Source organism: Neurospora hispaniola (genome assembly GCF_033458365.1).
Source record: "Neurospora hispaniola strain FGSC 10403 chromosome Unknown B0T23scaffold_3, whole genome shotgun sequence".
Taxonomy (NCBI): domain Eukaryota; kingdom Fungi; phylum Ascomycota; class Sordariomycetes; order Sordariales; family Sordariaceae; genus Neurospora; species Neurospora hispaniola.
This window is the reverse complement of record NW_026944408.1, coordinates 3,176,272-3,201,933: the sequence shown is the minus strand read 5'-3', so window position 1 is coordinate 3,201,933 and position 25,662 is coordinate 3,176,272. Positions and strand designations below refer to the sequence as shown.

General features: G+C 51.4%; 6 protein-coding genes across 6 annotated transcripts; 2 read left to right on the top strand and 4 right to left on the bottom strand.

Moving 5' to 3' along the window:
• Positions 1-377: 377 nt before the first annotated feature.
• B0T23DRAFT_440485 (Alpha/Beta hydrolase protein) lies at positions 378-2,905 on the bottom strand (the record flags this gene model as incomplete). Its single annotated transcript, XM_062840729.1, has 2 exons — positions 2,436-2,905; positions 378-2,386 (listed from the first exon to the last, which is right to left on the bottom strand). Exons 1-2 carry the CDS (start codon positions 2,578-2,580, stop codon positions 378-380), a joined length of 2,154 nt encoding a protein of 717 aa, XP_062694326.1. The 5' UTR covers positions 2,581-2,905.
• Positions 2,906-5,194: 2,289 nt separating this feature from the next.
• On the top strand, positions 5,195-6,684 carry B0T23DRAFT_377723 (uncharacterized protein). The gene is made up of 2 exons (XM_062837044.1): positions 5,195-5,785; positions 6,068-6,684. The coding sequence occupies exons 1-2, from the start codon at positions 5,229-5,231 to the stop codon at positions 6,540-6,542; spliced, it is 1,032 nt and encodes a 343-aa protein (XP_062694325.1). The 5' UTR covers positions 5,195-5,228; the 3' UTR covers positions 6,543-6,684.
• A 202-nt stretch (positions 6,685-6,886) lies between these two features.
• Positions 6,887-9,086, bottom strand: B0T23DRAFT_313803 (P-loop containing nucleoside triphosphate hydrolase protein; the record flags this gene model as incomplete). Its single annotated transcript, XM_062834760.1, has 4 exons — positions 6,887-7,586; positions 7,655-8,196; positions 8,266-8,780; positions 8,864-9,086. The coding sequence occupies 4 exons, from the start codon at positions 9,084-9,086 to the stop codon at positions 6,887-6,889; spliced, it is 1,980 nt and encodes a 659-aa protein (XP_062694324.1).
• Positions 9,087-13,240: 4,154 nt separating this feature from the next.
• Positions 13,241-16,159, bottom strand: B0T23DRAFT_120606 (uncharacterized protein). The gene is made up of 4 exons (XM_062832031.1): positions 15,638-16,159; positions 14,559-15,524; positions 14,210-14,490; positions 13,241-14,134 (listed from the first exon to the last, which is right to left on the bottom strand). The coding sequence occupies exons 1-4, from the start codon at positions 15,818-15,820 to the stop codon at positions 13,585-13,587; spliced, it is 1,980 nt and encodes a 659-aa protein (XP_062694323.1). The 5' UTR covers positions 15,821-16,159; the 3' UTR covers positions 13,241-13,584.
• A 3,452-nt stretch (positions 16,160-19,611) lies between these two features.
• Positions 19,612-22,230, top strand: B0T23DRAFT_377714 (prion-inhibition and propagation-domain-containing protein). Its single transcript, XM_062837043.1, has one exon. It carries the CDS (start codon positions 19,846-19,848, stop codon positions 21,772-21,774), a length of 1,929 nt encoding a protein of 642 aa, XP_062694322.1. The 5' UTR covers positions 19,612-19,845; the 3' UTR covers positions 21,775-22,230.
• A 1,456-nt stretch (positions 22,231-23,686) lies between these two features.
• B0T23DRAFT_314778 (uncharacterized protein) lies at positions 23,687-25,450 on the bottom strand (the record flags this gene model as incomplete). The annotated part of the gene is made up of 3 exons (XM_062834827.1): positions 23,687-24,269; positions 24,336-24,584; positions 24,648-25,450. 3 exons carry the CDS (start codon positions 25,448-25,450, stop codon positions 23,687-23,689), a joined length of 1,635 nt encoding a protein of 544 aa, XP_062694321.1.
• Positions 25,451-25,662: the final 212 nt, after the last annotated feature.

Genomic DNA, 25,662 nt, shown 5'->3' with positions numbered 1-25,662 from the left:
TAGGGCTTGGGGATTTGGGGTGTTTGTGGTGGGGACAGGTGGTGAGCAGCTGGCGGGGTGAAATTCTTGGTGGGGTGGGCGAATTGAATACTGACTGTATCCACTGTTACCTGGGAAGCTGCGATAAGAAGATAGCGATGATGGGACGCCGCAGCGCGATAGTGTGGAGGCCATCACGGCCCGTTCACTGACAGCATCTTCAGCCTCATGATCTTGGTCTTGAACACATGCTTTTTGAAAGGACCGCTCAGTCAGATTGACAGGTTCTTGATATGCTTCATGTCTGTATTCAATCTCATGGGTGAGTGGTCTACTTACACTCATCCACCTGGCCTATTTACATCCGCACCTCTCACCACCATCTTCACCATCTTGTCTCACAAGTAATAATCCACTCCCAACCCAATCCCCTCACACTGCTGCACCTCCCTCCACCCATTCTCCAGCCTGCTAGGCCAATCCAACACCTTCAACTTGACTCCCGCTCTCCTGCTGCTAGCCACCCACTCGCCCCTCTGCACCTCCCTCCACGTACTTTCAAAGCCCCTCGCTCTCAAGAACCCCTTCTCAGGATTCGGATCGCCCGTCCGGATGAAGCTCGCAAAGCTATCCAGCACGAACTGTTCAAACGGCAAATCCTTCTCGTCTCGCACGGGTAACCCCTGTCTAGCCAAGTTGCCAAAGACATAGTACAGCTCGCCCGAGTGGCATCGCAGATACGGCTTGCTCGGATCCCCAAACGGGTGCGACGCTGTCTTGGGAGGCTCGCACACGTCCAGGTTGGGCCAGCCGCCTGTCTGGTAGGTCCGGTCGAACTCATAGTAAAAAACACGCGAGAAGCGGTTGTTGGCCAACCCGGCTTGCACGGTGGCTTGGTCGATGCAACGGAACATGCCGTCGGTCGCGAGGCGAGAGGAGGAGTTGAAGAGGGCAAGGGTGCCGTTGGGGTTTGGCGGGATGGGGAAGAGGGATGGCGAGGCAAGGGAGGGAGAGAAGCCTTGGGAGAGCAGGTAGGCGGTTTGGTTGGTCGTGGACGGGTAGCTGATGAAGGGGGCGCCGTCATCGTGGGTTATGCCCATCATTAGGTCGATGCCGCTGGCGCCGGCGGTGCGGGAGAGGTCGAGCTCGGGGGAGACGAGGTAGGTACCATCGACGACGAGGTAGCGGGCTGCGGTACCTGAGATAAGCTTCTCCGCAGGGACCTGGCGCAGACAGGCTACGTCGGTGCAGTTGGTGGCAGCGAGGATGGCGTTACCGACTACGGCTGTCTCCTCGGCGATGGTGTAGTACCGGCTGTAGGTGGTACCGTAGTTGATACCACCAAGGTTGCTCAACGGAATGGCACCCCTAAACAAGCCCTTGGTCTTGGGGCTGGCCAGCAGCGCGCGAACGGAGCCAGCGCCAGCAGATTGCCCGAAGATAGTTACATGATCGGGGTCACCACCGAACTTGGCGATGTTTTCGCGCACCCACTGCAGAGCGGTGACCTGATCACCAAGGCCATAGTTGCCGTTGGTTTTTCCATCCGCGAGCGCAAGGAAGCCCAGGGTGGAAAGGCGGTAGTTGATAGCAACAACCACCACGTCTCCTCGCGAAGCCATATTACCGCCATCAAAGGTTGAATCAGAGGAAGTTCCACTAGTGAAGGCACCGCCATGGATCCAAACGGCTACCGGTCTCAAATCCTTCCTTTTCTTTTTATCACCGTCCTTGCCCTTTCCTTTCTTCCCACCATCGGCAGCTGCGGGAAGATAAGGAGTCCAAACATTCAGAAACAGACAGTCCTCACTTTGTCCCGCTCCTCCACCGCCTTGGACGCATTGGCTACCGTACTCCAACCCACTCACCTCCTTCTGCTTCTCCTTTCCACCATCTCCACGGTACAGGGTAGAGTAAGTGAACCTCTCCGGCTTAGGGGCGTACCGCAACCCCAGAAACCGGAAAGAAAGCCTATCCCTGAATCCAACGACCTTCTCATTGCCGTTCACCCCTTCCACACCAACCTGCCACTTTCCACTCTTGTCTTGAGCTTGGTTGTTGGAAAACGGCGCAGTCTGCGTACACAGGACCGGGTACTTGGCTGCCTGACCTTTGCCACTCCTCACTTCGGAGACGGAAATTCGGCCAGAAGGGGAAACGTCAATCACCCTCGGCACAGACGGGTTCCTGGGCGAAGGGGCGATCCACAGGGTTGTTATTCCGAGCGATGATGGTCTTCTGGAGCGGTAGATGAGGTAATCGAGGTTGGACTTGATGCTTGATGTGGAAATGAGCTCGGGAGAGTGGAGTGATTCGCCCAGAGAGGAGCAGGACTGGGAAGCTTGGGAGAAGGCAAGTGAGTTGGAAAGGAGGAGGACGGAGGCGTTGGCAGACGGGCTGGAGGGGCCTGCACTTGTCAGCGTCGAGTCTGGGCCCAAAAGGAAGGGTGAGTATACCTTGGAGGTCATTGTTGACAATGACAGTGAGATCGGAGTCAAGGGTGTTGGGAGATGGCGGGCTGCTGCTAGCTGCTGCGGTGAGAGGGACCGAGGAGAGGAGGGTTGAGAGAATGGCTCCCCAAAGGGTAGAAGTGGTCACCATCTTGACCTGCCTCTTCGCTGGCTTATGAAGGCGCGTACAACACAGGTCAGTGGAGAAAAGAAGGTAAGTGGAACAAACTTAACCTCATCGTTATGCTAATGGGAATAAGTATCTTAAATACAACCGTCCGAACTACCCGGATCACCATCGTCCCGGATACGATCTACATCATCGGTACCGTCATCCTGGTTCCAGGTTCAGACTGCCGGACAACGAGTGTGGTTGAAATCCGGGGAAATAACATGAGGTTCACCAACCGACGACCACAACCGCAGCCGGTCACCCGGTGTAGGTAGTTACTGTGGGCCGTTCTGCGGAGAGGGCCAATCCAGGAAATGCCAGTCAGTTAAAAGTTCTAGAGATCCTCACTCACAACTACCGAGCTACCTGGATGACGTAGGACAAGGTGAAGATGGGGCCAAAGCTCGTGTGCTTTTAGCCTAAATAATTCTCCCTGCTTTCTCCTCTTCCCTCTCCGCGGCACAATTTGAGGTAGACGGCGAGGAGACGAGGAGTAAGTTGGGGATGTATCCGCTTCTGCTAGCAGAAACCATTGAGAACGGCACGCAATGGGAGAGAGAACAGCGGCGCTGTCCCGAAATGCCGAAGAACTTTGTGTTGTGCGCAAAAGAGGACCTTCCTGGTCGAAGGTACAAGATGCCGTGTCCGTACTGTACCGGAGTTGAATGTGTGTTACGTCTGTCAATTGGCTGTGCATACGTCTTTGCATTGAGTTTTTAGTGAATGCCTTCCAGTTGAGGTATTCCTGTTCATTGCTTTCTGATGACAATTTTTCAACCCTCAACGTGGCTCTATAACCTTCTGCTTTTAATAATCACAACACATACGACCATACCCACTGGAAAACTCGGGATCCCGTCCGCTCTCCCATAGATAAGCCAGTGAGGGCCAGACTAGTAGTTGGGTCGGTGACGACCAGCGAATCCCTGGTGTTGTATGTTTTTGATCCTTTTTGTGTTTTTGATCTTCTGTTCTTTTTGACCCGTTTCAGTCGTCCATCCTTTCTTCTTTTCTCATGTACGTGCCATTCAAACATTCTAATTTTAATTCACGATGCCGGCAAAACAACCTGTGACTGCCTGCCGAAGTATGGATGTTGAAAGCATTAGCGTACTTTGCCATTGGCAAGTGGTCTCTCATGCTCATCGGAAATTAGATGTTACATCTACTACCAATCAGCCAAAACCGTAAAGTTATGGGGGGCGCTCCTTGACTCAATTTGGTAGCTATAGCGACATGCATCACTAGATCCAAGATGGATGAAGCCACTGGAAAAACAAGAGGCCTGTTCGAGTTGATGTGAATCGGTTTTAGATGAAGAAAATACCCAAGGAAACATCGTGCCGCAATACAAACCATATACCGAAGGCCCAAAGAATGATCATGATAAATATTTTCCACCTCTCCGCACAATGGTGTACCTACCTCGTGTGCCACCGAGCAGCACCCGTCTGTCTTGTGGTGCACAACATGGTTGATGGGGTACACAAGTCTGGTCAGCCGCACTTTGGAGGAGCACAAAGAGTGAATTGGCGAGATCACGATTCAGAACCTCTTTTCGCCAAGTCATCATCTCTAACTCATCGTCTTCGCCAGAGCACAATCAAGGGAGTTTTGTCATTTCAAATCAAAGTTTCTGGTGCGCTCGCTGGATCGGGTAACCTCCCCCCAGACGAGGCAGCGTAGGCGCGGCAAAGCACTCTTGCTATTGGTAACCTTTCAGCGCTTGTTTCACCTTTAGTGGTCCACTAAGACCCTAACTGGTCAGGTACACAAACAAAATCTGAGGCAACGAAGTGCGAACTAGCTTGTCTTATTGGTATGTGTCCATTGTAGGATCGTTCGTGTATAGTGGGCTGTAGTGGTTTTTTTTTTTTTTTTTTTGTTTTTTTTTTTTTTTTTTGTTTTTTTTTTGGCTGTCCAGGTGACTAGAATCTGGCGTTCTTGATGTCAAAACCTACAACGCAACAACATGTACACATGGTCAAAGAAAGAAACCCCATCGTCAAGTTGGGCAGTCCTGTTCTATTATCCAGAGGTGAATCGTGTGTCAGCGCTATGGCAATTATCGTAAAGATCACCAATCAGAGAGACACGTAGCCGGGCGTAAGATCTCCTTGTTGTCGTGTAAGGGTAAGCGAACCCCGAGCTGGATCTTGGTGAGAGCCCTGCAGGAAGGACCGAAGAGCAGGATCGCCAGAAAAGCTTGTTTTGATAGGCTCTCGTCAGTTACCACCAACATGTTTTGTCCGCAATGTTGGGGATGGGTGCAGTAGCTCAAGCGCCCACTCAGCCAGACGTTATCTTAATGTCTACCGTGTACAACCTACTGCATAGCACATGGTTGTAGTCACGGTGGATCCTCGGACTTTCTGCTTGTCATTTGCACTCAGTTCCTTCAGCCCTGAGGATCTTTTTCTTCCCCTTTCCCATGCATCCATCTTTCTGTCTCCAAACAATCCCAAACAGGCTTTCATATGTGAAGGATGAAGCAAAGCCGATAGCATCCAGTTCCTGGCTTGGCGACAACAGCAAGATTATCTGCGTAGTTGACGCTCACTCCGAGTCTGTGTTACGAACAGCAACAACAACAACAAGAACAACCTTAACCCAACCTCCTCAGAACAATGGAAGACAGATCCAGCCGGGCGGCCGCGAACGCCCCCGAGCTAGCACCCTGGGAACATGCTCCTTACCAAGGCATTGAACGAGCTCCCTCTCCTCATGATCATCCTTCATCATTGCAACAGTTACATCACCCAGAAGGCCAACCAGGCCTAGAACCCGCTCCGCACTCCACCCTCGAAGTCAGCCCTCACCAAGTCCAAGACGATAAGCTATCCTCCTATGAGCCAACATCCACCATCTCGAGCGCCTCTCCATACCAGGCATACATCCTTGCTAAACCGTACGGAGATTCACAATATGGGAACATTGGCTCGGTACCTGGGATAAATACGGTTGCGGAATCAACCGCAGCCGGGATAAACGACAAGGAAGCTGGTAATGGCGACGGGGATGACAACGGCAAAAATAAGCGCTACTGTTGTGGCCTGGGGACTAAAAGACAGGTGGCTTGGTGGTTGTTGGCGATTGGGATTTTCCTGATTGTGGTTGGAGTCGCGGTGGGGGTGGGGGTGGGTGTTGGTGCTGGGAAGGGGGGTGGTAAGAAGGATGAGAATAGGTGAGTTTGTTCTTTTCTTTTTTTTTTTTTTTTCTTTGCCTTTGAAGGTTGATGCAGGTTGAGGAAACATGACCGTTAGAACATGAACGGCCGGGGTAGGCTCGGGACGTGACTTACTCCACCTTTCCTGCCTTGGGCCCTCCGGGTCGGAGACGGGACGGGGCGGTGGTTGAGTCGTCTTCGCTGTCCTTGGCCGGGCCTGTCCCGTTCGTCTCCTATCTTACATCTCCCCACCCCAAAATCGTTTTTCGGTTCATCACTAACTAGCTGCATTTCTCTCAGCCCGACGCCAACCACAACAACAACAACAACAACCACCGCCCACCCCTCCTGGACACACACAGCCAACCTCCCCCCACCCACCGCCTACGCCACTATCACCCCTTCAACATCCATCATCTGCCCCAATAACAACCTGACCCTGTATGCGCCTTCCAACGATACTGTGACCACATCGTCCAGCCACGGGAAGGGCTATCTATTGCTTTGCGACCGAGACTACAACTCGCTAGCCGGAGCCGAGGAGATCACGCACCGGGAGTCCGACTCGATCGAGACGTGCATTGATCGGTGCGCCGAGGTGGACAATTGTATCGGGGCTGGGTGGGGGAATTATAATGGGAAACAAACTTGCTGGTTAAAGAGTCGCTTGGGACATCCTGGGTGGACGCCGGGGTGGTATATGGCCGTTAGGGAGGATGCGGTTTTGCATGATGGGACTGAGGGTGGGTTGACGGGGGATACGGAAACGGGGTAATACCGAGGCTCTGGGATTTCGAGTATGGGATTGGACTTTTGATAATGAGTCAGGAAGGAAAATCATGAAATACAAAACCTCTTCCGAATATGTGGCATGTGCGCAATTAACTTTGGGGCACGGTGTTTTGGACGATGATATGGTTGTGGTAGTCAAGAATTATGAAAGATTACGAAACTGGTAGAGTACCTCTACGTAAAGTAAATCGCAGGGTGCGCATATGTCTTCCCCTTCGCAAACATCAATTAAAACAAAACAAAACAAAACAAAACAGGCGGCCGCTAATAAAACACAACTTGCCAAAAACAACCCGCGTTTCTCACACACCCACAAACCCCCACAATTCACTTCTTCAACTTCAGCACCACCCAGGCAGCCAACCTCCACCCAACAATGATACAAAACATAATACCAATATCCCTCCCCTGCTTGCCTGGCTTATACCCATACTGATCCAACACGCCCTGCCCCCTAATCAGACACTGATCCGCCAAATCAGTCTGGAACATGCACTGGCAATTGCTCCCATTCACACCCGTCATTCCCTCGGGCAATTTTCCACACGTATACACCCGATCCTTGAACTCGTTAATCATCATGTTTTCAAACACATACTTCTGATAGTCCCAGTAATGGAACACGTATTTGTAAAACACGTTCAAGATCGTCGGCTGCACCATGAACCCATCGACGCTCATCCACAGGCCATTGGCGAAGGCGACCAAGGCAAGGGAGATAACGAAGGAGGGGAAGAGCGAGGACATAAACACCACCAGACTTTCTGCTGCCAAAAGGTCGCAGAAGAGCCAGAATACCCAGGTGAAGAAGGCAGTCGCTGTGGGCTGGAAGTTAACAAGCCAGTAGGAGATGACGGAGAACAGCAACGAAAAACCAAAGAGGTAGGGGATGCCGATCAGGAAGTTGGAGATGATCAGGGCTGTAGGGCCGTAGAGCCCGTTGCGACGTTCTTTGACGTATTGGAAGTAATCTTCGAGCCAGACAGGACAGTAGGCGACAGCCATGAAGGACATGAAGGCGGATCCGCTGTTGGTAACAAGGCCACTGTTAGCACGGAGATAAGAGAATAAATGGTAAAAGAAAGCAAGACTTACAAGAACAGAGCGTTGATGAAAGGAATGATAGACTCTTGGGCAGCATCCAGTCTCACCCAGACCGTACCAACCATGATGGCGAGACCAAAGTACATCGCTGCCCTGATGCCATACGCCACTACGTCTCGATAACTCTTGACGAAACTCCGATGGAGTAGTGTTGCCGTACTACCGATTAAGCCCGGCTTTCCCCCAAGTCCGGCGGTAGAGGTATCAACTTGCTCACCACCTCTAGCTTCTGCCTCGGCTACCGCGGCAGTTAACTGTTTCGATCTCTCAGATCCTTGCCAAGCAGTCTGCATGTCATCCAAAGCCTTGAATGCCTCCTCGCGCTCGGAAGCAAAGTCGATGTTGACCAAGTCAAGCAGGAACTCGGCTGGATTGACATGAAGCGGCACCTCGTGCCCCAAGGCCTCATAGTGCTCCGTAACGCCCGCAACAGGGCCGAAGTAGTGCATCTTGCCAGCGGAAAGGAGCATGAGTTTATCAAAGAGATTGAACGTCGCTGTGGAGGGCTGGTGAATCGAAGCAATGACGATCAACTGTTTTTGTTTCTGTTAGCCACGATTTCCCTGGACTAGGTAAATATCAGCACAAGGAAGGAGCCTCACATTGTTCCTCCTCGCAACCTCCTTTAAATACTTGACCACTTCCCACCCGGCCTTACTATCCAACCCACTCGTCGGCTCATCCAGAAACAGAATTCTCGGACTGGTGATCAACTGACTTGCCACGCTCACCCTCCTCTTCTGCCCACCACTGATTCCCTTGCGAATCGGCGTGCCGATCAGCGCATCCTTCTGCCCTCTCAGCCCAAGAGCATCAAGTAATCCTTCAATCCTGGCAATTCTCTCCCTCTTGGGGAGAACCTTGGACGAGCTGGCAAGTCGAAACGAGAAGTCGAGAGTCTCCCTCACTGTGAGCGACCCGATCAAAGTATCTTCCTGCTCGACGAAGCGGGTGATCTCACGAAAGGTAGAGGTGGAAGTGGGTTGGCCGTTGATGAGGACAGACCCGGAGGTAGTGGTGCCACCGCCGGAGGCGGAAGGGAGGGGGCGGGACGCGAGGAAGTTGAGTAGAGTGGTCTTGCCGGATCCTGAAGGGCCCATGCAGGCTAGGATCTCGCCTGGTGGAGGGGAAAAAAAAACAAGAGGTGTTAGTGGATTAGGCATTGAGTGAGGTGCGTAGAGAGGGAATGGGAAGACATACCGGCTTCTACGATACCCTCCACATTGTCGACAATGTTCTTTGGTTCCTTCGTCTCTCTGTCCTTGACTGTTACCGTGACGCCCTTCCAGCTGATGTTCTTCACCGTGGTGTTGACGAGATGGGATTCGGCAACGGCGTGTCGTTCGATATCAATGCCTTCGACGACGGCATTCTTCCGCTCGACGTTGGTACTGTGCTCGGAGGACGAGCTGGAGATACCCATTGTTGTTGTAGTTGTTGAACGGTATGATTGGTAGTAGTGAAGTGATGAAGCAACTCAAGACTCTGAATTCACGATATCCCGAACAAAACAACAAAGATCAACAGATACCTGACAACCGGACTTTTCCACAAAAACACATTCCATCTCTTTGGGGGTTCGAATCCGACCTTTATATGGATCGTCCAGCGTCCACATCTCAACCCCCCATTCCAGTGAAGACAAGGCTACGAAGACAGACAAGCCATCCCAAGAAGCCCGATGCAGCTTATTTCTGCCACAAACCTCGCCGACCAGTGCGACCCGAAACAATGGCATCCATACCACCTATACGGTCCCTGGTACACGGAGTGTGATACCGCCAATAACCCAGGGGACATGGAATTGGAATGGGGGGAGCATTGTCTGTCCATCTTCCGAAAAGGAAAAGAGTTACCCATCCAAGCCCTCCCTTCCCTATTGGTCGCAGCGCGCTTACAAGATACATATCAGCTCCCTCAGATACCCCCGTGCCCTAGCCGTTCTACATAGTACCCTGCAGTACCGTGCTACTACCGACTGTTTTGGCGGCGAAGAGATAAAGCGAGGGAATGGAAAGTGACTCCCATTCAGTAAGTTATTCCCACACACTGTTGTCAGCGCATAGACGTTCTTTCTTAGTACTTACATACATAGTAAATCCCGTCCTCTTGTTCCTTGTTCCTTACTCCGTCCGGTTTGACAAGTGAGACAAAGCCCGATACTTTTCTTTTCTCCTCTCTGCTCTCTGTACATACCGTACCGTGTCTCTTTTCCGTGTATGCCCTGTCTCGGGTATGGCTGGAGCGATTCATGTTTCTTTAGTGACTGGCTGGCATCCCGTGTTTCTCGTACTCCTCCTCACGATAAAAATCGTTCCACCGCTTGGGGGTTTCTGTAAAACCTCATCACCGGTGGTGATGTTTGCTTCCTTCAAGCACCGAGCGCCACCAAATTCTCTCTCGAGAATGGACTGTCTGCCATCCTTCGCTCGCTTGTAGCAGGGAAAGGAAAGTAGTTTGCTATGTATCGAAACAAGATGGCTCACCTATGCCTTTCTTGTTTGGCTGATCGTGTCTTGGCTGATCTCGAAAAAGAAAAGCACTGCATGCAGCTAGCTCTAGCTCCCGGATGAGGATCAACGTTTGGTAGGTGTCAAGATTGCATTTTTGGCGGTTCGCATTTTGCATCGTGCAAGTGGAAGGCGCAAGCAAAGCTGTCTTGTTTGTGTGGTTCTTAGCAAATGATGATGGCGAGGGCAACGACGATGATCCAGACGTTAGTCATTCAGCTTCGTCTGTTCATCGTGAGAAAAAAACAAGGATAAAAAAAAAGGATTAATAAATACCTCGTTGTGAGGAGGTTGATTCCCGGTCCGAACAGAACCAGGGTGTACTGAACACACCTATCCCTTAACGAAAGCAACCTTTTTCAGGGGCGGTACAAGAGGGTGGTAGTGGATGGCGGACGGCATTTGGGGGCGTTTTCTTGGCTCGACTTGGCTTTGCCGATTCTCTTTGCTTTTCGATAACTTGTCTCTTTCTTGTCTTTCATCGATATGCAAGCGCCATCGTATGATCAATTCCGCATCTACATGAAGCCTTTCTGAACAAACATTGAGGCTTGAACAGGTAGACCGTACAATCAAGACCCTAAAGATCGGCGTCCAACTGTGTTGATTGATATCCAGGCAGATTGTGTACTCCATCTGCAAAAGTGGAAAAGCATGACCCGTTGACTTGCGAGTCGGACTAAATCCGATCCAATCACGTATCATCAGGCCGAGCCCCGGAGTATCTATAATACTGTGGCATTGCTTTTTGCGTCGTCGAGCTTGGATGTAGCAAGATGGGCTGATCAGTTACCAGTTGTATGGTTGATGATCGAAAAAGAGAGATGTTGAACTGATACGTTCATACATTAAATCCAGATCCCCGACACTGTGATCTGTAACAATTGTTCAGGCGGGTTGCCCGTGTTTGTTTGATTAAGTGCTTCTCTTGCCCCCAGAAACTACACTAGATTAGTGTTCTCGTCATCCGATCGACCAAGTACTCTTCTTTCTTTCTTCTTCCCCCTTCCCTCTTGTCTTGTGTCAGCTTGTCTTGTCTGATGAAGATCGTGTTGTACGTAGGCCGAAATTCAACCCTCCCCTAGGAATTGGGAGTCGGGAGCCAAGCGACACAAACCCTCAAGCTCTCTCCCTACCTTTCACCAGAACGGCAATTCAAGTCCAGCAGGTGCACAATCACCTCAGGTTACATTCCTTTCTGTATCGCAGCCTGAAGCCTTACGAAGTTAGCTGTCAACAATGCTACCTGGCGCTAAATCAAAATTTCCTGGTGTTGGGCCAGCGTTATGGTTCAAGGCTTCATGCTCATCATCAAGCTAGGTCGTAAAACTCCAAAGACAGCAAATAAACTCCGCAAAAAGGACAGAAACTGGCTGTATCTGGCTTGGTATTCCATTCAACGTGATTTCCATCCATCCAGTCATAGCATCCCTACCACAAAGCAAGAGTTTCCTTGAAGCTGACTTGACGCTCTCAATGATAAGGTAGGTACGTAAGACATGTTCAGCATCTCTGAAGTCTCTCCGAATGTTACGAGGTAATGATTCGCTTATAATTCAGTACAAAGTTGCGTTGGCGGCTGAGCATACTGAGCCGATCACTGTTGTGCCGCTGATGTTGACGGCGACTGGATGGCGAGATGGTGTTGCACTCGGGGTTCAACGCTACGCTGAGATGATGCCCTTGCAAGGCGTAGGTAGGTCTGCGTGTAGCGTGGCAGATTGGGGTCACGTCGATTTTGATGGATGTTGCCGATTAAGTCTTATTCCACATACGTTTTAAGAGAATGGTTCGGGGTCTCGGTGTTGTGTACAGGCGGGGTTCAAGATATGAATGGAGGAAAGATTGGGTTCATGAGGCTCTCGATAATCATGACGAGCATTGCCGACATCCAACGATCGATATCACCCAAGACAGAACAAGGCACTACTGGTAGTTCTTCGTCCACACCACCACCACATTGTCTCTTCGGCGAAACATGCCTGTTTCAACCTTTTAATCCCGAGACGACCCTAGGTGGGTATCACAAACCCTCCCACCTTTCCAGATTGCAGCAACCGGATCCCGAACGGCGAAGGCGGGCGGCTGACAACCATATGTCCCATGTGGGTTGTCATCATCTCGTCGAGTCTGTTGCGCCGTATACACAAGGGTAATTCCGCGAAAGTACAGACGGAAGGGTATGGTGAAGTGAAGTGAAAATGCCACTCATCAGCATGATCGCTGGGAGGCGGTCATCATTCCGTTGCCTGTCATCTCACGGTCGCCTTGAAATCAAATGTAACTCAGTTATGTTGACGTCGCCGAGCATTATCCCCGGGCGGACTCGAGATTCGGCGAAGAGATGCCGGCTTTTCAGGTATCAAGGTAGTTTTAGCCTCTGAGGTTGGACTCGCTAGGGCTTCGGCCCTCTAGTGTAGATGCTCGGTACACTGCCGGAAGACGGCTATGTCTTGCGAGTTCACGCTACACTAGTAACCGAACGAACGAAGGATCGCGAGGCTTTAGCGACTGGCAAGTGGCGATGCTAACAGTAGGTACCCGACGTGACTTCGTCTTCACCAACGCACAAGATGCCCGTTGTCGCTGTGACCATCCTGACTCGGTCGCCGTATAGCTCTCGGCGAAGAGACCGTGCAACGTATATCTTCTCCATCCTGATAGATATTGAAGCCCAAGACAGACTTGAGGGAGCCAAGTGCGTCGCAATCTTGATTTGTCTTCGGTGAATTTGTTCGCGATGTTACCCAACGACTCTCTGATCTTCAACAACTCGACAACACAATGCAACCCGGAGAAGTCTTCCGCGTTGTTGCCGACTTCCCAGGTTCCAGCCTTATGATCGGTCCAGCACCTTGGGATTGACCCCGTAGCATCCCCTGACATCGGAGCACGCGGGGATACACATGCCCGCAATAATAAGCCGAATATCCAATGGTAGAGTCCGGACTCTGACCCTCTCAGTTCGGCGAGGAGCCCATGTGGCAAAACTATCGGCGAACTATCGGCGAACGGTTAGTTATCCGGGGATTTGGTAGTATCCCCACCGAAAAGCGAACGCCGAACCCCCCCGTTCGAGAGACCGATAACCAATCGTGATATTTACTAGGATATTTTATGTAACCCAAAACTATGTCCAAGCAACCAAGCGAGCCCAAGCGTACTGTAACTACCTTACTTGCTCGCAAGGTACTGCACTCTTGAAGGCGCGCGCCCAGACACGCCCCTGTTGGCCTTGTCGTCGTTTTGAAAATCCAAAGCCCAGAGCTGACTATTTAAGTACAAGACCCTCCTGCCTTTCTACCCGCTTTGCAACTACCAAGATTATTTTATACCATCCACTTGCGATTTCTCTTTGAACCCCTCATCCCAAACCAAGCCAAGACGCATCACCTTATTGACGCCATTAGCTCACTGAGCTTGGGTGACGCCAACTTGAGCAATGCCAACTTGAGCAATCAGCCCCTGGTCGAACTCGCTTATGATGCTCTCGTCCGCCTGAATCGATGTCATCATCTGTTCCTGGGTATAGCCGACCCAGAAAGCCGGGGTGATCTGCTGCACCTTCTTTTGGCGGTAGATCTCCTGCGCCACGCCCTTGACCTGGCCCCAAGCCGTATTGGCCGCCTTCCAGACCTTACTGAGCTTGTTGAGGGCGCCAATGTTCAGCCGGATTTGCTGGCGGAGGTCGGCCTCATCTTCTATCATGTAGAGGGCCCATTTGGACAGGTGGACGATGGAAGAGAGGGTTACGACGCACGTGAAGAAGTGCGTATGGCTGGTCACGGGAACAGCTTGCGTGATCATCTTGCTGATCTCGCAGGCCGCCGTGACAGTGTGCTTAGTATGGGCGTTGTATTGATCGCCTGAGTGGACGGGCCTGTGAGGCGCGCAAGAGTTGACGGCTTGGACTGGCGAAGAGTCAAGCTGGGAAAGAGGCTGGTGGAGCATAATGGTGCACCTATGGGTTGTGAAGGGCATCAGTACACATTTTCCTGAACATGGCTTTGTTGGGATTGGTGCAGTGATGACTTACGCATGGGTGATAAAGTGCGCTTGGAACATCATCTCATCAAGCTGGCAATTCTTATCGAGATCATCCCTCTTGTTATCCGGAAGATGCATTCTCCAATTGGACAGATGTGCCTCCATCTTGTCCACCTCTGCCGCATCCGGGAACATGACGTTCGGCATCCGCATCATCCTGCCCAGATTTCTGGCTGCGGCAACACGATACGCAAATGATGAGAACTCTCGGTCTTCGTCCTGGAACTCCTTATCGTCAAAGTCCTCAAGACTCATCGGTGAAGGGATGCACTGAAAACAATTCCAGGTTAGTCAACATTCAAATATCGGTATCTCATTGCTGTTGGGAAAACACATACCCCTTTGTGGTACTCCTCCTCCTCGCAGGGAAGGCCAACATCGGTCATGATATCAAACAACAGAAAGTTGGTCACCCGGTGAACACCAGCAATCATGCCATCGCAGACATAGAGATCCCACCAGGTTCGCCGCCAACTTTCCTCCATGATCGGATCGCCTCGGCCATGCATGACAGCAAATTCCCGCTTGTTAAGGTCAATTTCGATGGCATATCTTTCACAAATAGCAAGGAGTTCCCGAGCTCTTTCTTGCTCGCAACTGCCGTCCAACCCAATGATGATAAGCAGGAGCGCCTGGATCAAGAATCCGTCCTTGCGCACACCCGGGGCGTAACACAGCTGAATGGCTTCATCCAGAAATCTGGCCTTGGCAGGGCCTGCATCAACGTAAAGTGAACCAATATATCTCATGGCGGCCATCAATACTGGAAGGTTTGGCTCTGAGTTGCTCTTGAGCAATTCAACCAAGTTCCTCTTGGGCAAGACGAACGGATGACCGGCGTGGAAATAGTGGTAGAAAGCCTCGAAACAACGCTCTGGCAAACTTGCTGCTGGAGGCTGGATGGGCGGAGCGGCCTGTGTCGCCAATGTCATAGCGGTGCCGTCCATCATATAGTTGTTCCTGTAGACGGGGATGCTCGCAACGGAGGGGGTTGACGGGAAGGAGAGCTGCGACTGGTCCGGCAAAACGACGGAAGGGTTGAAGGCATGAACCGAGGGTGTGGCCATGGTAACAGGCGCATGCCCCAACATCATGGGGCAGCTGTCAGGAGTAGTTCCCGCGTAAGGGGGCGATGAGGACGCATGTCGCTTATTGGGATTGGCACCGGGAGTAGGGTTATTGGGGTTTCTACGAGGGCCTTTGTACCCACGGCGCGAAGCAATATAGGCACAGTCGGCGACGATGCCGGTCGCGGTGCAACGGCCACACGGGTGATTTCCATCGCATCTGAGATGTTTGGTTCGCTATATATGGCCGAGGTTTTGTTAGCCCACGGGCCACCAAATTTTTTTTGTTTTATTTTATTTTTTTTATTTTTTCAAGGAAACAGTGTTGTGATCTGGAATAACAAACTCACACAAGGGAGACACGCCGCTGGAACGGAAGGAGGAGGTACTGATGGCTGTGATGTCGTCGTAGCCACCGACCCGTTCCGGACAGTGCCCGAGGTCGCCGTCCCCGGGCTGTTGCTAGACACTGCGGGCGAGCTGCTACTGGAGGTGCCGTTGCAGTGTGGGGCTTCGGGCGAGAAGGGCTCCATTGTCGGCAATCCGTCTGGCTAAATTTCAGAGTGAAATCGGCGACGTTGGGGGGTTGTGCTTGCTGGTGTGTCTCGTGCTAGTCAAAGGACGAGTCGATGCGATGGGATGGAAGCCGATGTGACGAGCGGAGAAATCGAACGATGGACGTGTTTTAGCTCGGGTCGGGTGGTGATGTTTGTATCGAAACCGAGTACGATGTACCGGCTGCTAGCTTGGCTATAGACGCTGGTTCGGCTTGTCTTGGCCTGATAGGACCATCCGGCGCCCACTAAAGCTGCAATATAACTTGGCCCGGGAAATTGGATAATTGATATGGCGTGGCGTGGTCTCCTCGAGCACGTCCCGAGCACAGAAACTTAGCGAAGATGTGCTGGATCTGAAGAACGTCTTCTCGAGTGGTCGCGCCTGGATGAAGTCGGCTTGTTAGCATTTAGCTAGGCCTACGAGGATTCCTCGGCGGTTCCGACAACGTGGGTGCGTATGGGACTATGGGTATCTCCCGAGAGGCTTGTATTCGCGTCTTGACCTTGGTTGGCGTGCTCTGCCCTGTCTCAGCTTGTCCCTGCGCGGCGGAACCCTAAACTCTGTCTGTTCGGGTAGCTCCATCTTGTGGGGTAACTGCTTCATCGCCCCCAGGAAAATCCCGCCACAGACTTCGTCCGCCGGCCACGACCTACCATGGAACTATCTATTCGAATACACAGACATAGGGTTCTTTTGCTAGGAATTCCAGTTGGTTCTTACCTTGCTCGCTGCTTGGAAAATTGTCTCGGAGAACGGATATCGTATTTTCGGCGAGATAATACGGTCCGTGGATTGTGGTACCAGCTCGGAGTTGAGACTGAGGGGTTGCGTTGTTTTTCTGGGAGGACCCTGGGATTTGCGGGCAGGGGGCTTGAAGATAGAAATGAGACAAAGAAGCCGGACAGGCCTGGCCTCATGCCCTGTTTATGTTTCTTTGGACAATTGACCGTTGAAGCCATTTCAGATACGTTCAGAGAGGAAAAAGAAAGCAATCGGCATGTGCATGCATGCGTCAACCCCCTTTCAACCCATCGCCGAGTCAAGACCGTCAAATGCCAAGTCCGATATTCTTCAACCTTCGAATCACGGCCTCGCCAGGAGCCAGGCCGGTGAATTCGACGGCTTGTTGGCCAACGACAACTAGTGGGAACTAGTCCGGAGTTTGACTGAGCGAGTTTCCCTATGGCGCCTGATAACGGCTCGCAACGTTGAGAAAGAGGCGTGCATCGGGTCCTGGGCACCAATGTGTAAAGCGGAACAGTCAACGGTGCATACGCCTCGTTGACTATTTTCTTGTTGTTTTCTTTCTTTTTTCGGACAACGGTATCCCCGCGCCGAAGACAAAAGGCCAAAAGTAGGCTCAGAGGGTTGACGAAGATGGGGGTTCAAGCCTACCAACCGAAACAACAACAACTGGGCACACGCAATTGGCGGAGCAGACCCGCCCTTGCAGGTCAAACAATGGCTGCTACAACACTGGCAGATGAACAACAGCCAGACCCTCAGCGGGCTCGGTCTTGGCCGGTGATGATTTGGGGGTCCTCGAAAGGGTGTTACGGATAGGGTGGACAGTCCGGCAACGGGCACGCCTGGCACGCTGGACAAGCACGTTGAGCGCTTCATCGTCGGCGATGCCCAGTGTTTTGCAAAGATGAGCGACAGAAGAAGGCCAAGCGACAAGGATTTGAAAAGAATTCATGATTACCAGAATCAGGCGTCTCGTGGTGGCTATGACCTGCATCGTTGCATGAGGTTGCAGTTCAAGGGGTCCCATGGGACTGCCCACGTTGCAAAATGGCCGAAGGATGCGTCTGCCAGCCTTTGGACCGCCATGCCTTTGGGTACCGGTGTGCGGCGCCGCAGTGGGCTACACGTGTACAGTACACTACATAGGGGAGTCGGACGATGACCCGCCTGCTGCGCCGGTGCTTCCGTGCTCCCACACTCCGTGGAACAGAAAAACGCGTAATAGACTTGTGGACCCACGGACCCGGCCGTCGGACCGTGACCGGACTCTGACCAAACGGTGGCGGGAAGGGCCGAACCTACGTGTGGTTGGTTCCGAGGTCTTGGGTGGTTGAGGAGGGAATATCCCAACTGCCACCACCTTCTGCGATTACGATGTCGTATAACTCGGAGTGATTGTGCGTATGTTCCTCCATGAAAAGCTGGAATATAAACGTCGGGTAACGCGCCTGAAAAAGGCCATGTATGAGGTGGTTTTTATGACAGCTCAGCGGCCAGAAGTGGTGGCGGGGAGCCCTGGAATGCCAGCCACTACTTCTGAATCCAGCTGTTAGTGTAACTATTCCGATACCCGACTCTCTCGAGGTCGGAAAAGAGGGAAGTAGACGGCGGAAAGTACTTGTAGGTATACGTACCTCGGCTGGTGATCCTTGAGAAGACTACTTGGTTATGTCTTGGGAAGGATGGAAAATGCAAATCCCATTCTCAAATTCTCTCGATACCTTTAGTAGAAAGTGGGATGGGCGGTACCTCTTGGTGGGGTCGGGTTCAAGGGACGCGAGGACCTCAGGACAGTGACCCTCCAGCTGGAGACCCCGCCGTGGGTGTGCCATCATCATCACAACTTTCAGCAATATACATCATGATACGTTCCTGGAAAAGGGTAGGTGATGTGATGGATGAAACAAGCTACCGTAAGAGGTCAACCGGTTTTGGTCCCAGATCGACGCGAGGAGGGAAATGCAGTTTGTCGAACTGTAGCTGAAATATCTCGAAGCAAAGAAGCGGTGGGGTACTGTACCCATTGAACGGTCCCTGTTTGTCATTTCGGTAATCTGGTCCCGATGGTGTGGGACAAACTTTGTGGCGATGATGCTGTACATAATGAGTTGACGATGTCGTGGGGTATGTGGAGTTGTTTAAGCGATGGATGGAGAGAACAAGATTTCATTTACTTCCACCAAGAATGGGGGTGTGAACTGAAGGCACCTAGTCTAATTGTTAGGGCATGTTCGCATACTTAGAATTGCACCTGCCACTTGAATTTCCTCAAACATTCGGCCTTCACCCATTTGACACCCGACGGAAGGTACGGGAAGGCTTTGCCCGCTGCGGGTTGATAGATGGATGTTCTTTCCCTGCCTGCCTGCCTGCTTTTGACCCTCTCTTCACAAACAAAAGAACAGCTGTGCACGGGCCTCTACAAGCCTTAGCTTAGCTTCGCTTTTTAGGGCTCGGGCAATAGAGTTGGATTTCCCAAACTGGACATGATCCTCTTCAACTTCTTGAGGAGATGTGTGTGCTCACAGCTTTTAACCATCGACTCACAATCTCGGAGGCGACAAGCACACAGCATCATGGATACTGTTTATTCGCTTTTGACGGGTCTCAACAAGGAACTTGTGCTAAGTTCTGACACTTTAGCTATGGTAACTCGAGACTCGGCGCTTCCGTCTTCATCATCATCGCCATTTCGATGACTGGAATGCGGCTTATAGCCAGGCTGTCCGAGCCAAATGATTTCCATCATTCTTTGCAGTCCTACCTAGCACGTTTGCAACCTTTGTCTTCGTGCTTCGCCATACGGCATATCCCTAGCGTAATGCTTCGCCATCGCGCATCTTGAAACAGTGGGTTGAAGCCCATGGATGCTTGTGATTGGAGACAGTTGGCGATGGCTTGACTATAGTGGGGGGTGTCATTCGCTAGTGGAACATCACATCATGTCTTGGTGGTGCTGCGGCTTGCCTAGGGGCTGAGGGGCTGGTGAATCCCGAACCGCTTCTTTTCAGATCTAGCATCTTGATGGTTTTCGATTCGTGGTCATCTCGGTGTTCATTCAACTGCCCTCGAGTTTGGCCATTTACCGGGGTAAAGGTGTGGAAAAGCGGCCATTAACACATATCTCAGGGTGCATTTTTATCAATACTCGCAACATCCCGCCCATTGAGATTATCCTCTCTTGGGCTCCGACAATACTTCAGCCCGTCCAACCAAGAGAGAACAAGAATAGCCAAGTCTTCACTCTGGCAAGATGGATCCAGTCACAGCCGCAGGGCTGGCCATCAGCGTCGCCTCAATAGGATTGCAGGTGTATACCGGATGTGTTCAAGGCATCCAGCTGCTCATCACGGCCTTGAACATGCCAGAGGACTGCAAGTACCTCAACCTGCGGCTACGGATGGAGCAGCAGAGACTCTTTGCATGGAGTGAAACATCGGGCTTGGTTGACCTTGACGGCAACAACCAGAAAAGGATCCTCGAGTCCAACACCTTCATCCTCCATCGGCAAACTGTCCTTGACCTGCTGGTCCAGGTCGAGTGCCTGTTCAAGGAGTTCAAAGAACACCAAAAGAAGAACAAGTGTCTCCAGGTTGCTTCTGATCCCGACAATGTTCTGTTGAACCCTGAACGCGATGCCGCCGAGGCAAACTTTCCCTTGCCTGAACGAAGGAGAAACTTCATCAAAAAAGCCATGGCAAGTCTCCGTGACACTTCCAAAGAGGTGACAACGAGGCTAAAGTGGGTATCCTTCGACAAAGTAGCCTTTGAGCTGTTGCTCTCGCGCTTTTCCGCCTTGAACGACAACATGACCAATATTCTCGACGCTCGCATGCAAGTCGAGATCCATCATACCGTCCAGGACACCAACAGAGGGGTCCTTCAGCTGCATCATAAGATCGCAGATCTCTCAAGGCTCGTCATGGCACTAAACGTCAAACTCGAAGCCAACTCTCCTACGACTCCCATCTCGCAAATGTCGGCAGAGCAAAGGCGAGCCAATGCTCAGGGGCTGCAGCTGCTTTCCCAGCTAGCCAAGTTCAAGGCCTTCAACGAGTCTATCGAGCCTGAAAAGAAATCCACCCCCACTCCCTGGGATGAAGCGACGGCCATGTTCCTTGAACTAGGCAAGCCAAACACACAAAAAGACCTCTTCCTCGACCGCTCCATGATACGGCTCGATTCCGATAACGAAGACTCGGACTTGCCAAGATGTGAAGCGACTCTCCAACTGCCAGGCGGTGCTCAGAAGAAGGTCTGGATAGAGTGGAAGGATTATGATCGTCAACGACCAGATGATCTCTCACCACCCAAGGAAGTCATTTTCGAACGAGTCAGGAAGCTGGCGGCGCTTCTGAACCACACACCCAAGCCAGAAGAGTTCCGAACCCCCCACTGTCTCGGCTTCTTTGACAAAGCGGCTGGCATCAACGGCGCGGAAGATGACGATGATATCCGCAACATGCGATTGGGTCTGGTGTTTGAGAGGCCACAAGAAGACGACCTACATACGTCTCTGCCACCAGTATCGCTTCATGATCTGCTGGAGACAAGCCGCAAGCCTCGCGTTACGGATCGAATCAGGCTTGCCCATGCCATCAGCAACTGTCTTTTTTACCTTCATGCGGTGAACTGGCTGCACAAAGGGCTTCGCAGCCAAAATATCATCTTCTTCCGAACCAGCAGCGGTCATGTCGACTATTCCAAACCATTTCTCTCTGGTTTTGACTTTTCGAGGCCCGCTCGTGCTGACGAGGAGACGGATATCCCCGATGACGCCGAACACAACCTGTATCGCCACCCTCTTGCCCAGTCGACAGATCCAGAAGACCGCGAACGGTTCAAAAGAAGCTTTGACATCTACAGCTTGGGGGTTGTTCTTGTCGAAATAGCTCACTGGGCAACCATCGACACGGTCCTCGACATCAATATCAACGAGGCCAGAGTAAGGCCCTCGATTGCACTAAAGGTGCGTGATAACCTGCTTGCTGAGGATAGCATTGCCGAGCTTGGGGCTACCATGGGAGAGATATATGAGCATGCTGCTCGCAAGTGCATTGCTGGTGGCCAGGAGCTGGGTCTATCAGAAGGCGATGAGGAAACCAACGACGCAGTCGCCGCCCGACTCTCGATGGTGCTCCACGAAGATGTCGTCAAGCGACTAGGCGATATCCATGTGTAAAAAAGAGTTCTCAGAGGCGTGAGGCGACGCAAATAAAAGCCACAAGTTCTTGATGCACCGACCTTTTGAGCAAAACACCGAATCAACAAAAAATTCCAAGACAAATGCGCGACGATTTACATAGTGGCCATCGGCACTTTTATACTCGCAGAGGGAGATGTCTATACCAAGCCACGAATGCCGATTGTCCAATAGACGACCTGAAAATATCTCGGCATTTGGTTTCCTAGTAGCGTCCCAAGAAGTAGTATGTTGGTGGCGTAGAGCACTTGGAGAACTTCAAGTAGCTGATGATGTTCCAAAGCGCACTCCACAAACCACACATTATAGAATCCGCAAAAAGTAGACCTGGAAACGTGAAAGAAAGGAAAACAGTCCCGTATGTGGGTAAGCGGGTCTTTTCTTAAGTGGAAATTTGACATTGCAAATGCGAGGAATGCTGAAATTCTTCCTGCCCAGTGATAATCTCATCACTTAATGCTCCTTCAATCCAAAGTTGACGATCACTACTAAGATACACTGTAATTGGACGTGACAACGCACCATAATAGGTCCTGTCATTGCGTCTCCCTCAATGAACTCATCTTTCTGCGGCGCCGATGCCTGGGAGAATATCTATGGCAACAAGGTGAGCTACTGTACATCCTCGATCAACAAAACTACCGACATTCTCACCTTGGCGCTCCTCGTTCATCAGTGACCCCATTTCAGGATTGGGTTCCTCGTTGTGAGCTGAAGAATGAGACAAGAAAAACAGCGAGGAAGGTACGATGAGAAAGCAACTCGGGGTTTGAGAATCTGGAAGAAGCGAAGTGAGAGATGGTGTTGGACATGCAGTTTCATATATGAACCGACGATATGTACTCAGCCGCCGCCATGTTCTATGCTTCAGAGAAGAGAAATCAAACCCATTTACACCGTTTCATACAAATCATCTAGGTCATAACATGAACATGACATCGTAACATCATAAACCGTAACCAGGAAGTACAAGTAACCTGCTCGCTTCCTTTATATAACTCCGCGATGAACCCGCTTAAACGAAATGTCCAATGCCACCAACTGAGATAACCGGAAAAAAAAATAGCCAATTCGCAAATCAAACCCAAGCTGCGAGCTCATAGAACCTTCTATCTAAATCCCCAAATAACTGCCATGGTATCGAAGAAGGGACCAAAAAAATTTGTCCAACAAGATGAGAAGAGTCGTAAGTCGTCAAGAACCCATCCCCATTCCCAAGAAGAAGAAAAGTGCCCTTGTACAAAAACAAGCCTCTAGAAAGAACAAAACCGGTATATCCGCCCATGCCATCCTCAGTATATGATACTGTTGATCTCATATCCAGCCCCTAAACTTTTTAAACTCGAAAACTTTTCTTTCCAAGAGTCCCAACCATTGCTTTTGCCACCCAGTTCCCATTTTTCCTTTCCTTTGTACATTCGGCACGGTCAACAAAAAACTTTTATCTTTCCCTCGTCCCCTGATCTCAATTTCTTCAACTTCGTTTGCCGGATACCCCTAAGGTGACGCATCAGCGCCCCTGACAGTCTACTCCATGACCTCTGGTCCGGCGTCAATGCGCTGGAGTCTCAAGTAGGTCCATGGAGCCCATCAGACCTTGTCCATATCTCCTCACTCCGGGCACAACAATGGCTCATGGGCCGGCCTCAACTCGGCGCGGCGAGGTGGCTAGCCCGTCACAGCTTTGTGGCGGGGAGTGGTCCAGTGCCGTCATTCGTTTGACGTTGACTGGTTCAAGTGACCTAGCACTTGAAGAGATCGTAGACACAAAGTCCAGGAGGCTATTCCAGAAAGTTGGTTTGTGGTTTTGCATTCTGACATAGTGTCTAATCGTTCAGTTAGTAAATGGTCCGTGATTTCTGAAATGCCGATTGTGAACTTACCAGAACGTTCACATCTTCCAGCTGCGGGGCTGAACACCGTTAGAAAGGGCTTGATGAAGCTTGCCCATGGCGGCCAAGTGCTCCTGAGCATCCTTGATGTACTGAAGGCTTTGGGGGTCCTCGGGCTGAAGGTATTCCTGAAAAATGCTCTGGAGAGCCTTCTGGTGCTCGCTCCATTGAGCACGGTGAACATCGGCCTGGGCCTCAGCCTTGCTAATCTTGTTGGCTGACTTGCGGGAGCTGGTCTTTTCCTGTGCTTCCTGTTTATCACCCTCGCTCTTTCTCTTGCGACCCCGGGAAGAAGCACTGGCTCCCGATGGGGGAGGAGAAGAAGCGGCCTGGGCAGCAGAGCCGTTATCGTTGTGAACACGCCTCATGTGGTCCCTCAAGTTCCATTGGCGGGGGAAGCCATGTCCAGGAAGTGAGCGTTCACATCCCTCATAAGTGCAGAGATAGGGCTTCTCTCCATGTCCGTGCATGGCGTGGGCCTCACGCTCATGACGAAGAAGGCAAGCAGTAGAAGAGAAACGGGCGTTCTGGCATCCTTCAACCTTGCAGCGGTAGGGCTTGAGGTGAGAGTCAACGAACTTGCTGTAACGGTGGATGATGGTCAGTCAAGTGGCCCGTAGTAAAAGCGGAAGAACAGAATTATCTTACTCATAGTTGCACTTGAGCTTCTCGGGCTTGTGGTTGCAGTTGGTCTCACCCTCCCATGGGCAGTGGAAAAGACCATCGGCTTGCGGAAGAGCGTTCTTGTAGAGATAGTGATCCCTGGCAGACTCACCATCACCGCTCATACGGCGAGCGCCGAAAGAAGGAGGAAGAGAAAAGGCATCGTCAATAGCAGGAATCACATTTCCATGGATATCCTCAGTGGTAACGAACTGCGAACCGTTGCGGCTCATCCTGATGTTTCCATAAGGGTAAGAGAGTGTCCCGGAAGAAGGCAAAACTTCGGTAGCAACATACCTGGGCGATTGGCCGGCAAGAATGGGCGAGATAGAGCTTGTGCTCTCCTCGGGAGAAGAGCCAGAAGGAACACCAGAGAAGACATCCCCCTCGAAGAATCCAGGGGAAGACATGCGCGAAGAGCCAACAGGGCTAGGAGAGCCCCAAGACTGAGGAGAGCTACCAATCATACCGGCAGTGAAGATCTGGGGGTTCACATGCTGGCTCATAGCAGAAGCACCCATCTCGGCGGAGAAAGGAAGACCATCCGGCATGCCCATCATGCTGGTGTAGAATGCTGGGTGTCCATTGAATGATTCAAAATCCGGAGTAGAGAACTGGGGTACATCCATGATGCGGCCATGTGTCAATGAGGCATCCTGATAGCTGGAGCCATTTCCAGAGACATCAAGCTTGGACAACGCCGAGGAGGTCGAGGTGAGATGAACTGATGGAACTCTCGACCTTCCTACCCTCTTGGTCGGGGGTGTCGACTTGGTGATCCTTTGCTTGTGGCTGCTGGTAGAGCTCTGGGAAGTCATGCGGCGCATAGGCTCCGCCTTTGGAACCTTGTCAACCGCGGCAGCAGCAGCATTCCACCTGGCTTGATAGTCCTCCATGGTTTCCGTTTGATCCGGCCTTGGTGTGTTCTGGCTGAAAGGAATAAAGCAGTCCTCGGCATCTCCAGTGGTATAATAGTCTCCGGCAACAGTGAATTCGGAAAAGTTCTGTGGACCTTCCGTTGTCGCATCCCAAGACGAACCGTTCAGGTCCGCTGGTCCTGTTTGGCAGAAAGAAAACATCCCAGTAGTGGAGGGAAGCATGTTGGTTTGAGCAAAGCTGTAATCGCTGGGGAAGGGTTAGTATGCTATCAAAACAAATCCGGTTGTTGAAGTCGCAGAAACATGAAAGACCAAAGAAAAGCCGGCGTCCAGATGTCACAACTTTGTTCCTGCACATTGCTGCATGTTAGTTTTTGCGTCGCGGGTCAAAGGGGGGTAAGCATGATTACGGACCAACTGGGCTGCCAAAGCAG

Excerpts from the sequence above, each read along its gene's own strand:
- B0T23DRAFT_377723 (XM_062837044.1), top strand. The coding sequence starts at position 5,229 with ATGGAAGACAGATCCAGCCGGGCGGCCGCGAACGCCCCCGAGCTAGCA. Across the intron at positions 5,786-6,067 it reads GGTAAGAAGGATGAGAATAG|CCCGACGCCAACCACAACAA; the intron begins GTGAGTTTGTTC and ends CATTTCTCTCAG.
- B0T23DRAFT_120606 (XM_062832031.1), bottom strand. The coding sequence starts at position 15,820 with ATGGAGCCCTTCTCGCCCGAAGCCCCACACTGCAACGGCACCTCCAGT. Across the intron at positions 15,525-15,637 it reads CAGCGGCGTGTCTCCCTTGT|CGAACCAAACATCTCAGATG; the intron begins GTGAGTTTGTTA and ends GGCCATATATAG. Across the intron at positions 14,491-14,558 it reads AGGAGGAGTACCACAAAGGG|TGCATCCCTTCACCGATGAG; the intron begins GTATGTGTTTTC and ends AATTGTTTTCAG.
- B0T23DRAFT_377714 (XM_062837043.1), top strand. The coding sequence starts at position 19,846 with ATGGATCCAGTCACAGCCGCAGGGCTGGCCATCAGCGTCGCCTCAATA.